At 39.3% G+C, this 16,694-nt stretch overlaps 1 protein-coding gene across 10 annotated transcripts in view; it reads left to right on the top strand.

Annotated features, from left to right (window-relative positions):
• The window catches only part of LOC116319160 (ras-specific guanine nucleotide-releasing factor RalGPS1), a 99,296-nt gene that overhangs the window by 14,025 nt on the left and 68,577 nt on the right, over positions 1 to 16,694 (top strand). For 6 of the 10 annotated variants that reach the window (XM_039614686.1, XM_039614685.1, XM_039614684.1 and 3 more), the window contains 3 exons: positions 166 to 304; positions 6,766 to 6,870; positions 13,181 to 13,231. In XM_039614686.1, the coding sequence (XP_039470620.1) occupies positions 248 to 304; positions 6,766 to 6,870; positions 13,181 to 13,231 (213 nt within the window). In that variant the 5' untranslated portion in view covers positions 166 to 247. Of the gene's footprint in view, positions 1 to 164; positions 305 to 517; positions 608 to 6,765; positions 6,871 to 8,087; positions 8,204 to 8,233; positions 8,718 to 13,180; positions 13,232 to 16,694 lie in introns of those variants that run through there. The other 4 variants (XM_039614689.1, XM_039614687.1, XM_039614688.1 and 1 more) reach the window with 4 other exon arrangements.

The following is a 16,694-nucleotide window of genomic DNA, read 5'->3' as shown; positions in this document are numbered from 1 at the left end:
GAGCCACTGTTGCTCGTGTCTTGTGTGGGTAGTAGAGCACACCAGTGGTGGACCTGGCCAACCTAGTATTCTATAGCAAATACTCAGGAGATAGGCAGACAGCCATTTGAATACTGTTAAGATGGAAACAGAAACTCAAAGTTGCTTTATGTCTTCTGTTTGCAGGCATGGATGACAGGTTATGTGTGCCCCCAGCTAAAGGCCTCAGTTGCCCTTACCTGTGCATCCATTCAATCCCTCTGTGAGCATGTATCGCAGGAACGGGCTGTCGGATGGTACTAGCATCAATTCAGTCACCTCAGAGGTAAGGACATGCTTCTACAGAGTTTATTGTTTGTTTATTTTTATTTTTGTTTTTTGCTCCATTATAAAACATGCTAGTTTTATAATGGATGCTTCCATTATTTTGCTTTGTGCACAGAAACAATATTATTTAAAAATAAAGCCAAAAGCTACAAGGGTCAAAATTATTAGTGTCCCATAATGCTAATAGCCAGTTGTGTATCCTTTCTGCTAGATAACAGCCTGCAGTCTCCAAAAAGAAAATCCCAGCCCATTCTTCTTTGAGGAATCTCTTAAGCTCTAGATTTGATGGTCTTCTGGCATGGTTGGTTTCTAATTCACCCAACAGATTTTTAGTAGGATTTATGTCAGGGCTTTGTGCAGGGCTAAATCAGAATCATCTTTATTTGTGCACACAAACAAGGGATTTGACTCTGTCCTCTCTGCATGCAAAAATAAGGCTTTGTGATACGTTCTCAAGTAACAGTTCAAACCCTTGCAATCCACGGTTCGGTACGCACGTGATCCAAAGATTCGAAAAAGAAGAAAAAAAAGTATGTGTATGGTGCGCGTGGTCAGTCTGTCAAGCGATAGTTATGGCCAGCGCTAGCGGTCCAAGTGGAGGAGCAGAGGAGTTTGCGGTATTTAAGCAGCCCTTTGCTGCCCAATCCGACCGGGGTAAAGCTATTACAAAAGCTACTGGGGTGTTTAGCTGCAGACGGGAGGCCGTATTCTGTTGTGCAAAACAAGGGTTTTAAACTATGATGAACGTGCTTGAGCCCCGCTATGATATCCCGTTGCGCGTCCACTTTAGTGGTAAGATTGTTCCAAGCATGTATGAGCAGGAAAAGTTTAAAGTTATGGCTGAACTGTCTCAGGCATCTTCTGTTGCCCTAACTACAAATGGGTAGACCTCCAAGGACACGGAAAGCTACGTGACCGTGACAGTTCATTATATCACAGCAGAGTGCGATATAATGAGCAATATGTATTGTTGTAGGGTCTACCTTACAATATAAAGCGCCTTGAGGCGACTGTTGTTGTGATTTGACGCTTTATAAATAAAATTGAATTGAATTGAATTGAGTGGTAGATACAAAGCCCTATATTGTACCATAATTTGTTTTTATATAATTGCGTGGAATGAGTCTTGAGTTGAATGTTTTTAACAGGCAAAAAATACTTCAATAAGTAAATAAGTAAATGTTAAATTTTTTTTCTTTTTTTGCTGATCCGAAAATTGATCCGATCCGTGACTTAAAACCGTGATCCGATCCGAACCGTGAGATTTTTGACTTTGTGAAGCTTTAAGCATCACAAAGTTAAAGCACCTCATTGCTCAGCATTAGTTTGTGTAATGGCTCAATTTTTTTTTTTGTAAAAAAGGTCAGTTTTTCAGAGGGCTTAATAATAATGACACTGGTAATTTTAGTTGGATTTCTGAAATATTTCTATTACGGGTGCAAATAGAAATAATTGGTGCTTTCTAAAGAAAAATAATATGTTTAGAATTGCTATGTTGAGAAAAAAAAAAAAAACCTTTCATAGGGGGGTTAATACCCGGGATGGCAGAAAACATGATGCCCTAAACATTATCTTACGAGTGGTGTCTCTGAAATATATAATGTATCCAACATTGAACTTTGTAGTAGAAAGCCGGTGGGTTTATTTGTTTGTTTGTGTTTAATGTGAGTATTCAATTTATAATTTTTATGTATTTTTTATTTGATATTTATATCAAAATGTCATATTATGAAATTGTTGCTATAAAAATGTCATACATTTGCTCCTGTGTATGAACAACAACAAAATAAGCCTGGGCATGTCTGAGAGTCAGAGGTCGTCAGAGGTGCACATTCCCCTGCCAATGACTTTTGAGTACCTAAAAATGGATCTACTTCAGAAACCTCCAAGGAAGCAGAATATTTTGCAAAATATAACAAACAAGAAAACAAAAAAACAAAACAAAACTGGATGGAAATTACTCTTATTGTTACCTGGTAGAAAAACGAGGCATTAAGCAGCTGGTTAAAAAGCTCTATCCAAGAACGTTCCAGGTTGAAAATATTTTTCAGTTTTATTATGTGACATTATTGTGCAGTTCCTGCAAAGTTGCTTGGTTATTGTTAAAGTGTTGAGCAAGTTTTTGAGATTTTTATTTAAAAAGTTTTCCAGGGAAAACTGCCTAGGCTGCTTTTGTGCCTGTATTTGTACTTGTTCACGAGTTATGGGAGAAGGGAGCGGGAGATCGACAGACGGATTGGTGCAGCAGCCACAGTGATGCGGACGCTGTAATGGTCTGTTGTGGTGAAGAGAGAGCTGAGTGTAAAAGCGAAGCTTTCAATTTACCGGTCAATCTATGCCCCTACCCTCACCTATGGTCACGAGCTGTGGGTAGTGACCGAAAGAATGAGATCGCGAATACAAGCGGTGGAAACGGGATTCCTCCGAAGGGTGGCTGGCCTCTCCCTTAGAGATAGGGTGAGAAGTTTGGCCATTCGGGAGGGGCTCAGAGTAGAGCCGCTGCTCCTCCACATCAAAAGGAGCCAGTTGAGGTGGTTCGGACATCTGACAAGGATGCCTCCTGGGCGCCTCCTGGGTGAGGTTTTCCAGGCATGACCCACCGGGAGGAGGCCCCGGGGCAGACCCAGGACACGCTGGAGAGATTGTGGGCGTTTATCAATATGTGTACTTGTGCGTACTTGCGTTCTCGTGTACTCGTGATACGTCATCAGTCGGAGACCAAGTACTGTTCCTATTCGAAGTACGCATCAAGCCGAGAACGCGAAAAAGTGCCGGATGTGTTCTCGATCCGCCCGTTTTATCGAGCATGCATCGGTGTGGACTTGGGACAGCTATATATCCCAGAATGCATTTCGTCCAAAACTCAACAGCGGACTCCCGGCACATCGTTTTCACACACCCCCCCCCGCTCGCGGACTTCTCACTACTCAGGTTAAAGAAACTCCAGCAGCTGTCTATAGTATTGATTGTCCACTAGAATAGAAATAAAAGCGTTCTAACATCTCACCTGCTTGTTTTTATTAAGGTATGTACACGTATGTACATGTACACTAGGGCTGCACGATTAATCGTTAGAAAATCGTGATCTCGATTCATACTTATGGGCGATCTCATTTCCAAATGACAACGATTTTAAAAAAAAAAGAAAAAAAAAGACGATGACGATTGTACCGCATTTTGATCCGGGACGTAATCTGCATGAAAACAAGCGCTCACTCTTCCTGCTCAACAAATGACAAGGGCGGAGCCTTATACCACGTGATATAGAAGCTGTGCCGTGTGATGCTCAAATTGGCAGGGAAAAAACAACGGAGAACAGGTCAGGGATGACGAGAAAGTGACAGGAGAAAATCTGTCCCGGTCAACCACCCAAACATCAACAACGGGAACCTTATACAGCGCTTCCCTATACACGTCGAACTCCCGCAGGCACAAAGAAATTACGGAGGCTATTACTTATCACCTGACCAAAGATATGGCTCCCATCAACACTGTGCAAAACGAGGGATTTAGGAAAATGATCAACACCCTAGACAAACGCTACACAGTGCCGTCCTGCAACTATTTTTCTATTGTTGCACTACCTGCTCTATACACGCACTGTCGAGCAACGGTGGAGACGGAATTTCAAGCAGTACAACATTTTGCGGCAACCACAAAATGTGAGGCATTTATTGTTTTTATGTTTATTTATTGTTTTTATGTTCAGTTTCAACTGTTATGAAGTTGATGTGCAGTCAATAAGTGCAATAAATATTTATATTGGAAAAGAAAATCGTGAGAGAATCGTGATCTCGATTCTAAGCAAAAAAATCGTGATTCTCATTTTATGCAAAATCGTGCAGCCCTAATGTACACTATTTTAATTAATAGAGGTTTCACTACTGAGGTTAAAAATGATATATAAGTCACTTAGATCACTTCTAAATGTTAATGTTTGGTTTATTTCAGTGTTTTATTTGTTCCTGAGTAAACCCGGTTTGGCTGTGATTACAGTTAAGCTTCATAACATGTTACTCACAGTTAAATTAGGAGGGACGGCAGTAAAACTCCGGACCTGTGACATCATCACGCACGCAGGTGTTCCAATTGTACATATCGCAAGTCCGTGCTCGCGTTCTCGGCGGGGGTACGTACTCGCGTCGCGTTCTCGGCGATGCGTACTCACCGAGAACGCGAGTACATACTGCGCGCATTGCCGGGCATTGATAAACGGCCAGTATCTCTCGGCTGGCCTGGGAACGCCTTGGTGTTCCCCCGGACAAGCTGGAGGAGGTGGCTGGGGAGAGGGAGGTCTGGGCTTCTCTGCTTGGGCTACTGCCCCCACGACCCGGCCCCGGAAGCAGAATAAAGTGGATGGATGGATGGATTTAACATATATGTTTTTGTTGTTTATGAATACAAGTAACTAAAACAAACACTAAACATATAGATATATCTGTATTATAATTTTCACAAATGCCTTAAATGTGTTACCATATTCTTTCATGGCATATTTCAAGTCCTCGGGCGCTTGGCCCATCAGAAACACTCTGTTGGTTAATATCATGTGATTGAACTAAAAGAAGAATCACTCTTGGACACATTATTTGCCCACTTGTATTAAGGCAAATAATACAATATAATGAATAACAAATATAACAATAATAATAAACCACTGGTGATAGTCAAAGTTTTTTTTTAAAAAAGCATGTCACCTCTAATGACCAGTGTCTTTCAGTTTTGTTTTTAAAGCCTCTATCTGTTGAGTTTGGTGATGCATCATACAAATGTTGTTATAAATGTTTAATAGTGTAAAGATGTACCCATAGACTGACCAATACTTTGTAATATTGCTGATAAGGCCAACAGGAGGAACCAAATAATCTCGTAACTGAGAACTGTAAAGATGCTTTAATTCCCAGACAATTTCTGTATTCATATACCTAATGTCACTTTTTTCTAATTTCTCATTTAGAGAAATTTTAAAAATGTTGTGCCTCTTTTGTCTGCTGTATCTTGAGACCAAAAAATTATGTCAAATTGGTATTGTAAAGGTTCCTAATATGCTGCTAGATACACAAGTACAATACTTCACTGAATTTCTTGGAGGAATCCACCCGAGGGATTAATAAAGTTCTATCTAATCTAGTCTAAGTATGTTTTTTTGGTTGTTTGTTTTTATTTAATTAAGTGATCTATCTTTCTCCCTTTGTGTGGCAAAAAACAGTGTATATGTGTATTTCATTATCGTCACGGACCAGCCAAGGTCCAGCAAGAATCAACCACAATGTCCCTAATTCAGTAACTGCCGGGGCTTGGAGGATAGTTGTGTGGTGTGAGGAGCTGAAGGAGGTGCACAGCCAGAACGCTGCACAAGCAGACTGTTGGGAAGAAAAACACCATAAATAAACTTCCGCTTAACTTGCAAAGCTTTGGGCATCGGGTCCTTCTGTTACAGTGTATCTGCCCCACGTTCAGCCTGGTTCTGCTGGAAATTTTTTACTGTTTCAAGGGAGATTTTTCTTCCCACCACTACCAAATGCTTGCTCAAGGGAGGTTGTTTCTCCCTATAATTGTAGGATCTTTATCTTGCCACTATAAATAAAATTTAATTAGATTGAAATAGCTTTATGGTGTCTTGTTGGGTTGTGTTTGAAACAATTCCGTAGTTGCCGTAGTAGCGTTCGATATAGTCCTCTAGTCGTTTTCTCCAGTATGTGAAGTATGCATTTTGATACCTGTCTGCTGGATTCTTTATAGTAGAGTTTAGGAAAAATCCAGTGTTTAAAGTGTGGCTCATTGTGCCGTGCATTATGAGTGATGCATGTTGTTGAAAATTCACCTTAATTTTTCAGTGATATTTTAATACCCCCTGTAAATCTAGACTGTTATTCTTGTCACACTGTGGGTCTGTGTTTCTGAGCTCATTAACAAATTATTTTCTACATTTGAAGAAAGTTCTAAACTCAGAGGACATTTACAAATACATTTGTAAATACTTCTTTAAAAAAATATTAACATTAATAATATTGATATGCAAAAATGTACTGCACATGTACTGTATCAGAATCAGAATACTTTATTGATCCCTGTATATATTTATATACCTGTGGATAATTGAGGATAATTTGGGGGGCATTTCCACTGCACTCTGTGTCTACTGAAGAATGTAAAGAGCACTATTGGTATTGTTGTAAAGGAGTATTTAATCTGATGGTAATTTTGGTATCAATTATTATGTATTAATTTTTGACATTCCTAACCAAAGTCACTACTTTTTTCATTCTTACTGTGAAACAGTGAAGAAACAACTTACCACACAAGTATGGCTGGCAGCAAATCACAATTGCCTAAACTGACACAGTAAAACTTAAAATATTTTAGTTACAAATCAGAGGATTGTCTTGCATGAATTGTGACACTATTATATCTTGAGTTATTCTGTGATAGATTGATGGTGAAATTTGTTTCTGTCAGGCCAGCAGCAGCTCTGACTCTCTGCAAGGACCTTATGTGAACTACGCCAAGAGCTACGATGCGGTTGTCTTTGATGTGCTTAAGGTGACACCTGAGGAGTTTGCTGTAAGTATGTTGATTAAATGAGTTTATGAGGTTAATGAATAACTTCTATAAGAGAATATAATGGAATAGATATTATGGAATAGATGATGGTAAATGGCATATAAATTTAATTTAAGTACATTTTCTTTAAAAACCTTGCCATTTAACGTTATTTTCACATTTTTAGGTGGCAGTCTAAGCTAATTGATTACATCAAAAAACATAATGATAATTTTGGATGATACTTGGTTAACATGAGTAATTATCAGCTTAACAATAAAAATAATTTGCACTTACTTGGAATTCAAGTTGGAATTCAGATTTTTTTTTTTCTTTTACTACAGCAGAGTTTTTATAACTTTGAGTGTAATTTAATTGAAAAAAAAAATTATAACAGAAAGAGTGATCTCTTTTGGTCATCTTGTCTTGACCTGGTCAAAAAGAGTGGGTGGGTCTGAAGAAAAGGAATACAAAATGAACAGTAAAGACTAACCCTTTTATCATGATTAATTTACTTTCATAATTGCTGGAAGCAAAAGTCATTGAAATTAAAATCCAAGCCCTAATTTAAACATGATTGTGATATATTTTATTTTCCAAACTTTTTTGTTACACTGGATTTTTAAAGCATCCTGTTATGGACTAAATGATATGTTGGAAACAAAGTAAAACAGCCATGTAAAACAGCCAAAATGTGCCATGTTAACATAAATAAATTTAAAATAGGACAAAACATGCTTCTCCATTAAAGCTTTCATTATTAATTAAGGTTTTCAAAAATAATACAAATAAATAAATGAATAAAAACATCATGTAGGTACTGTACAATTACAGGTAAAAAGCTATCCAAATCTATCTGGCACTGTGTTGAAAAATCTAAATCTCCTTGTGCCACCCTTTGGAGCAACAACTGCAATCAGGTATTTACAATAACTGGTAAGGAGTCTTACACATTGCTGTGAAGGAATTTTAGCTCGCTCATCTTAGCAGAATTGTTAAACTTTAGCCACGTTAGAAGGTTTTCAAGCAATATCAGCCCATTTATGCCTAAGCATCTCAACTGGATTAAACTCAGGACTTTGGCTAGGCCACTCATAAACCTCTACTTTATTTTTTTAATTAGTTAATTCATTTTTTTGGAGCCATTCAGAGGTGGATTTAGTGGTGTGTTCCGAATCATTTTCTGGATGAAAATGATGCTTCAGGGTACAAACTGATAGCTGGACATTGTCTTTCAGGATGTTCTGGTAAAGAGCAGAATACATGGTTTCATCAGTTAAGGCAAGTCGTCCAACAAAGGTGCAGCAAAGCAGCCCCAGAACCATCACACTACCACCACCATGTTTTACTCTTGGTATGATGATCTTTTTATGACATGCTCTTAGTTTCATGCCTGATGTAATGGGACACAAGCCTTCCAGAAGGTTAAGCTTTTGTTTTGTTAGTCTACAGAATATTTTCCCAAAAGTCTTGGGTTTTGTCAAGATGTTTTTTAGAAAATGTGAGATAAACTTTTGTGTTTGTGGACACTTGTGGTTTTTCACTTTGGCACTCTTCCATGGATGACATCTTTGCCTGGTCTCTTTGTTACCGTTGATTCATGAAGACTGACCTTAACTGAGGCAATTGAAGCCTGCAGTTCTTTAAATGTTATTCTAGGTGCTTTGGTAACCTCTTGAATCACTAATGTGCTCTTAGAATAATTTTGGTAGGCCAACAACTGTTCCAAGATTTTTTCCATCTGTGAATAAGGAACACCTGTACACCCACCACCCAGCTGGGCGGCGGTCAAGGTTGGAAGCCCTGGGAGACTGATCCCCAGCTATTGAGGCTGGTAATTGGGACATGGAACGTCGCCTCTCTGGTAGGTAAGGAGCCTTAGCTAGTGCCCGAGGTCGATACCAGCTTGATATAATCAGGCTTGCCTCAATGCATGGTGAGGGCTCTGGAAGTCTTCTGGAGACTGGATGGACTCTGTTCCAGCCTGGACTTACCCTTCGTAAGAGGTGGCAAGCTGGGGTGGGTATCCTTGTATTCTGTCGGCTTGATGCCGCTACTTTTGGTGTTTTCTCCAGTGGGCCGAGAAGGTTGTTTCCCTGTATCTTCAGGCCAAGGAATGAGTCCTGACTGTCATTTGTGCTTATATGCAGAATGATGGTTCAGAGTATTCAGCCTTCTTGACGTTGCTGGGTGGGGTTCTCGACTGTATTCCATTTGGGAGGAATGGACTTCCTGATCTGAACCTCAGTGGTGTTCTCTTATTGGACTTTGTCAATAATGAACACAATATTTGAACATAAAGATGTCAATAAGTGTACATGGCACTAGCTCTCTGGCCATAATGTTCTGGACACTCAGATGAAGGAGGAGCTGAACTGTCAGCTGATCACCACATGTGGTGAGTTGGATCAGGTGGCAAAGGAGGACACTGGACAGACATGGCACACCAAAACATATAGCGAGGGTGCATTGGGAACACCTGGCGGAAGCCGCTGACCACAAGATGTTCAACTCTCACCTCCGGCAGAACTTTAATAGTGTTCTGAGGGAGGCTGAGGACATTGAGTCTGAATGGCAAAGTCACTCAGGTAGTTAAACAACGCCTTGGTGGCCTTGGTGAATGAAATTCACCCTAAATTCCTGTATTCTCTGGATGCTATAGGGCTGTATTGGTGGACACACCTCTGCAGCGCTTGTGGCAATTTGGGCCATTGTCTGTGGATTGGCAGACTGAGGTGGTGGTTCCAATCTTTAAGAATGGTGTGTTCCTACATGTGTTTTATAGACTTGTAAAAGAAATTCGACCATATCCCTCAGGGTATCCCGTGGGGGGTGGTGCTAGAGTATACGGTGTTTGGCCCTTTTTCACCAATTCTGTTTATAATTTTTATAAACAGAATATCTAGGTGTCTAGCCAAATGGTGAAAGGCATCTGCCTTGGTGACCTCAGAATCTCATCTCTGTTTTTTGCAGATGATGTAGTCCTATTTGTTTCATCAGGTCGTGGTCTCCATCTTACACTGGAGCAGTTCTCAGCAGAGTGTGAAGTGGCAGGTATGAGAATTAGAAACTCAATGTCTGAGGCCATGGTCTTCAGTCAGAAAAGGGTGAAGTGGAGTGCTCACTCCGGGGCAGAGACATTGCTGTTCCAAGTAGAGGAGTTTAAGTAGCTTGGAATCTTGTTCATGTGTGAGGGGAGAGATGGACTGGGGCCGAGGCTGCAGTTATGCACATGTTACACCAGTCCTAGTCTGCCACGGAGAAGAGAGACAGGAGCGTAAAAGCGAAGTTGTCGTGTTATTGGTCAACCTATGTTCACACTCTCACCAGTGGTCACAGGCTTTGGGTAGTGATCTAACGAACAGGGCTGTGAATAGAAGCGGTAAGCTTTCTCCTCACCCCATTTCTCCTTTAGAGATGAGGGGTTCAGCCATCAGAGAGAGGATCAAAGTAGAGCCACTACTCCTCCACATTGAAAAGTGCCACTTGAGCTGGTTTAGGCATTTGACTACGATACTGCTTCCACTCTGCAGCTTTGCTTGCCTTGTCTCAACATTGTATTAAATAGAAGAAGCAAGATTAGACAGTTATTACTAGCAGCACCAATCAGCCTCAACTAGCACTGCCCTGAACCCACTGCATCACCCCTCCTCTGCAGCTGAGATACCTGTGTTAAAAAATACTCCAATTAAAGTTAAAGTATTGATTTCACTTCTTTCCTCAAGTAAAAGTGAAAAAGTACAGTCTCTGTAATCTACTCAAAGTAAGAAAGTAAAAAGTACAATCTGTTTTTATGCACAGACAACTGGACATTCTGCTTTATTAATATACTTATATATAAGTATGTTATTAGTACATGAGAATTCAAATGTTTTTTGAATCTACATTCTAATTCTAATGAATGTACTCAGTTTGATTTAGCAGGTGGGGCAAGACTAAGATCTTTTGTAGTGGCTCAGCTTGGAGAAAATACTAACAGCTTACAATAATTTCTATTGTGAGCTCCACTAGATTTTCTTAGTAGAGAAGCTGTTATCAGCTGACCTGTTGCTGTTTGTGAATTTTCACAACTGAATTCAACAAGATCTAAGCAGCTGTGTGACAGCTATCTCAGCTGAGTTCCATTTCCTACACCAACATCATACAACAACATACATAACAACATAATGAGTGAATTCAGTGAAAGAATCTAAGCGTCATCAGTTTAAATGTAAATTAATCTCTGCTACACTTGTAACTTAACACTGACCACCACAGCCACTGTGTGTCAGTCCAACACAGTTTTTCAATGTGAATTCACTACATTAAAGCTAAGCTAATCCTGCAAAAAAGTACCCAGAATTTTAATGCAACATCACATGTAATCTTTAAATCTGCAATTTATGTGTTAAGTGTCACCGAGGAGACCTTACCTTAAATGTACCCTCTCTTCTTCCCCTTCTCTCCTGTCTTTTCTTATGTTTCTCCATCTCTGAGTGAAGTTAACTCAATATTTTTCTCTCTCTGGACCTTTAGCAGCTGGACCTTTAGTTAGCAAAACACTGTGTGACAACCTGCACACGAACAGTCATGTCTTTGCTGATATTTGTTGAGCTGATAGAGATGTTGTAGAAACTGTCATGTAGAAATGTTACTCTCTTTATTGCCTCTTTATTGCCTATTTATTGCCTATTTCCTCTTCTGTAGCACTAGCTATACAGTTAGGTCCATAAATATTTGGACAGAGACAACTTTTTTTTCCCTCATTTTGGTTCTCTAAATTACCACAATGAATTTTAAATGAAACATCTTCAACTCCAGTTGAACTGCAGACCTTCAGCTTTAATTCAGTGGGTTGAACAAAAAGACTGCATAAAAATGCGATGACCTACAGCATTTTCTAACACAATTCCTTCATTTCAGGGGCTCAAAAGTAATTGGACAAATTAGATAACTGAAAATAAAATGTTCATTTCTAATACTTGGTTGAAAACCCGTTTGTTGCCAATGACAGCATGAAGTATTGAACTCATGGACATCACTAGATGGTGGGTTTCCTCCATTTTAATGCTCTTCCTGTTTGTAGGCCTTTTTGTCTGAAGTTTAGACTTTAAAATGCATGCTCAGTTGGGTTAAGATCAGGTGACTAACTTGGCCATTTAAGAATATTCCACTTCTTTGCTTTAATAAACTCCTGGGTTGCTTTGGCTGTATGTTTTGGGTCATTATCCATCTGTATCAGGAAATGCTGCCCAATCAATTTGACTGCATTTTGCTGCAGACAGTATTTCCCAGAACAACTAAGAATTAATTCGACTGCTTCTGTTTTGTGTCACATCATCAATAAACGCTAGTGTCCCAGTGCCACTGGCAGCCACGTAAGCCATCACACTACCTCTGATGTGGTATGCTTTGGATCATGAGCTGCAGTCTTCTCTTTATGGTAGACTTGGATATTGATCCATCTACCTCCTTGGCTGTTGTGAAGGGGTCTCTCTTCACCATGGAAATGATTCTCCGTTCATCCACCACTATTGTCTTCCGTGGACGTCCAGGTCTTTTTGCATTGCTGAGTTCAACAGTGCTTTCCTTCTTTCTCAAGATGTACTGAGAACTGTAGATTTTTCCACTCCTAATGATGTGGCAGTTTCTCTGATGTTTTTTTTTTCTTTTCTGTTTTCGCAGCTTAAGGATGGCTTGTTTTACCTGCAGGGAGAACTCCTTTGACCGCGTGTTGTCCGTTCACAGCACAATCTTCCAAATCTTTCAACTGCAAGCACCACACCTCAAAACAATTACAGGCCTTTTATCTGCTTAATTGGCAATAACATAATGAAGGAATTGCCCATAACCTGCCCATAAAATAGCCTTTAAGTTTCAATTATTTTCAATTACTTTTGGTTCATTTAAAAAGAGGGTGGCACATGTTAAGGAGGTGAAACTCCTAAACCCTTTATCCAGTTGAATGTGGATACCCTCAAATGAAAGCCGAGAGTCTAAACATTATGTCCATGTCCATTATATAATTTTAATTGGACTATGTTTCAGTAAATGGGTAAAAAAACAAACAAACCTTGTATTAGGTCCATATATATCTGGACACTAACTGTATGCTAACCACAACATACGGACACCTGCACTCCTTCCGGCCCACTTTAATCCTCCCAAATATAAAAACTGTAAATGATGCCATTGAGCTTAAAGTAACGAGTCTGTTTTGAAACTGTGAGGAGTAGAAAGTACAGATATTTGTATTAAAATGTAGGGAGTAAAAGTAAAAAGTTGTCAGAAAAGCTTAGCCAGATGGATTGGTGTGTGTGTATATGTCTATATAACTTTTCTTTTTTTTCAGAGTCAAATCACCCTGATGGATGCACCAGTGTTTAAAGCCATACAACCAGAGGTAAGAAATGCTTGTGATGTTAAAGTGGTGGGTAGTCTTCTAAAAATCATTTCACAGTTTCATTCTCAATGCCAACTGTGGAGTGTCATAAGCCTAATAGTTGATTATTAGTGAAGCAGTTTCTGATTAATTTCTATGAGCTTAGATGTATAACAGTCCCATGGAATATGAACAGTGTTCTTGGGCAATATGATTATGATTGCTAAATGGTATCACCTATACAGTGGCAATAACAGTGCACTCAGTGGTGTGATTCTTGGCCAGACAAACCTTTACTGCGCTTCATTGAAAGCAATCTTTCTCTATCATTAAAAAAAGGTGAAAAGACCAAAATGCAGGAAACCCCTCAGAGAGCTGCTCCTCCTCATTCACTGATTCCAAGTATTTCTGCTCAAGATGGTCTTCACAGTTGCTCCAGTCAGCTGAACCTGGATTGTCCTCCATGTTTGGAAATGCTGCTTAGCCTGCATTAGTCAGTGAACTTCCTTTCACTGTTTCTGGCTGAAAAATCTTGAAACATCAGCGTCTTCAGATGCTATGTGCCAGGAGGATTACCCGGGAGAGAAATGGAAAGAAATTGAGATTTGGAATTGGCTCGGGATGAAATCCCCTAATTACGTAATTGTACACAAATCAGTTCTTCTAAAATGGCAGTCAGAAAGTTATGACTTTGCAGCCATGGGGTTTATGCTTCTAATGTGATTTCTAAGACTGATCACATCTGTCAGTGGTGGGTGTACTATAAAGCCCATCCAACATGTGTTCAGACTTCCCCCAAATGTCACTTGAATCAGGTTCAAACAGTTGAAATATTCATTCCTTTTTTTAACCAAACAAAAGCACATATGTACTTCTGTTGTTTTTGTTGTGTTTTGTTTACCTCAGTTTTACCATTTCTAACATTTGTATTATCTTGGGTTTTTAATATTATGTTGACGGATTGAAATGCGAAAGGATTACCATGAGTGTGTGGAGCAAAACATATGTTTTTGTTGTAGATATTATGCATTTGTAAGATATTTGTTGATAGATTTTGAGATGGCAGTAAGTAATTAAGGACTGAATATATATAAGTTTGTCATTGCTGCATAATGTATTGCTCCCTTTTGGAAAAATAAATTCTTGAAGGCTCTTTGCATAATTAATCACCAGTCTCTGGTATTGACTAGTTGAACTTTAGTCCTCCAGGTTCAGATCTGTTGTTTCAAATCTGGGCTTTGATTAGGCTGTTGCATAACCTCAAATTCTTCTTTTTGATATATTCCTTGGAGAAATTTTCTAGTGTTAGTTTAGAATCTATTTCTCTTTCAACTTCAAGTTTCAGACAGACAACGTCATTAGCTTGCACCACTGTTTTTGAAGTGTTACAGAATTCAAATGGAAATTGGAAACAACAAACTGCCCAATCTCCAAGACAGCAAAAGCAGAACACTTCCTCCACCATGCATCTGTTTCTTCATTGAAATCTGTCTTTGGTTTGTGTCAGTTATCTCTACTATATTGGTCACACAATTCCATCTTTGACAGAAAGTCTGGTCAGTCTTTGTTTTCTGGTAAACTGTAGTTTTGGATGGATGAAATTTTTGGACAACAAAGGCTTCTCTTGGGTCACCATCTTTTTCCATAACGCATAGGTCTTGAGCTGAATATGGTGGGGTTCTAAACAAAGTAGTTGTCATTCGTTGTTCACTTTTCAATTATTCAGTTGCATGTGGCTGAGGTAGTATAGTGGGTAGTCTACCAATCAAATGTTAGTTTAGTCCTGAGCTCCTCAAGTTCACATGCTAAAGTTTGCTTGGAGAAAGATTCTCTGACCCCAAATTGCCCCTAGTGCATCCATTGTAGTGAGTGTATGTGTGACAGAAAGCGTTAAGTCAGAATAAAAGCTCCCTTGGAATGTTGGAATGTTAAAATCACTGGGCTCCATTGCTGACTGTTGGTATATGGGCTGCACAACTATTGAGGCACAGTGCAAGCAGAGCAGTACACAGCCTGAAAAATAAGCCTGGGGTTAATGAAATCCAAGACTTGGAGAAAACCCTAAGTCTTGGATTGCATTAACCCCACTTCTCTCATCTGCCATGAGAGAAGTGAAGCAAAAATTTCATGTTGCAACTGTTGATTCATCTGTGTTTTAAATACTTTGAGCAAAGCATTTAGGACTTTTCTACATCTGTCCACATATCCAGATCTAATTAAACATGGATCTGAATACTTGGTGAGTGGCACGTTGAGAGTGGGAGCCCGTTGCAGCAGCTCCCTTAGTTTCTTTGTATTTTTATTTTAATTTTTTTTATTTTATAATTGTGGCTAATCTTGTCTTTAAAACTAGGTTTTTATAGTCTTTTTTTAAATGCTTTTAATGGTAAGGGGTCATGCTGAATGGAGTGGCTCTATCAGGATATCTGACAGTGGCGATGATCCCAAGCTGCTACTGACACTTGCAGCTGCGGACCAGCAGCTACCGCTCTCCAAAAACGCATCTACTACCTAGACCCAGATCAGTCATCCTACAGGAACTTGAGAGGAGGTGTTGCGCATGCCAATCCAGACCAAGAGCCTAAGCGAGAAGGAAATATAAAATATAAATATAAGTTCTCTGGCTATCAAAATGGATAACTTGTAGTTGTGACTAAGACATCAGAAGTACTGTTGTTTTGTGAAACCACTTCTTCACAAAGCATAACAGACTGCCCTGTACAATGTATCTCATTGTACAACTGTATAGTGACAATAAAGACATTCTATTCCTTGGCTGTATGAAAGATGGATGATTTGTCTCCTCCCATTATACAAAAATGAAGCCAAAATTTCCATCTTATGGAGGCTACCCTACCGTCTTGCATGTTTGAAGCCAGTTTACGCAATGTTTTGGGGTGGAGTCACTGCATCGAAAATCCGCCTACACCTTCTCTGAGCGACACAGCAAAAAAGCCCCCCTGCACTTTTTATGAAGGTGACTGCCTGCACAGAAGGCAACATGATTCTTCATAAAAATAATAATCTGGTCATAATACTCGCCTATTAATTGCCCACTGTGCATAGTATAAAGATGTTTGCTCCTTACATGTATGCAGATGAGAATAAGAATATATATAGCGAAAAACAATCACATGGAAATATTGTAACTTTTACTTTTTCAATAAAATTGCTGCATTTTTCACTGATAGTGTATACTATAACTTAGCCTTTGTACTCTCAGTGAGTTAATTTTAGACTTATTAGAAATCTTTTAAAGTTTATTTAAATATGACCTTCTATGCAAACACCTGGAATGGTTTGATCTGCCTATTGGGTTTGAGCTGCCTATTGGGTAGATCAATCCATGTCCAAATGTTGACGTTGTCCTATTGCTGACTTGGAATGTTACTGGCCTAAACCCAAAAGATCAACAGCAGCAGGGGGGCATCCTAGACAGAGTCAATGAAATGAATCGGTTTTTCAACAGGTTTATCATCATCAT

This window comes from Oreochromis aureus, linkage group 7 (assembly GCF_013358895.1).
Source record: "Oreochromis aureus strain Israel breed Guangdong linkage group 7, ZZ_aureus, whole genome shotgun sequence".
In the NCBI taxonomy this organism is placed as follows: Eukaryota; Metazoa; Chordata; class Actinopteri; order Cichliformes; family Cichlidae; genus Oreochromis; species Oreochromis aureus.
The sequence above is the reverse complement of the archived record's forward strand: the minus strand, read 5'-3'. Positions and strand labels throughout refer to the sequence as shown.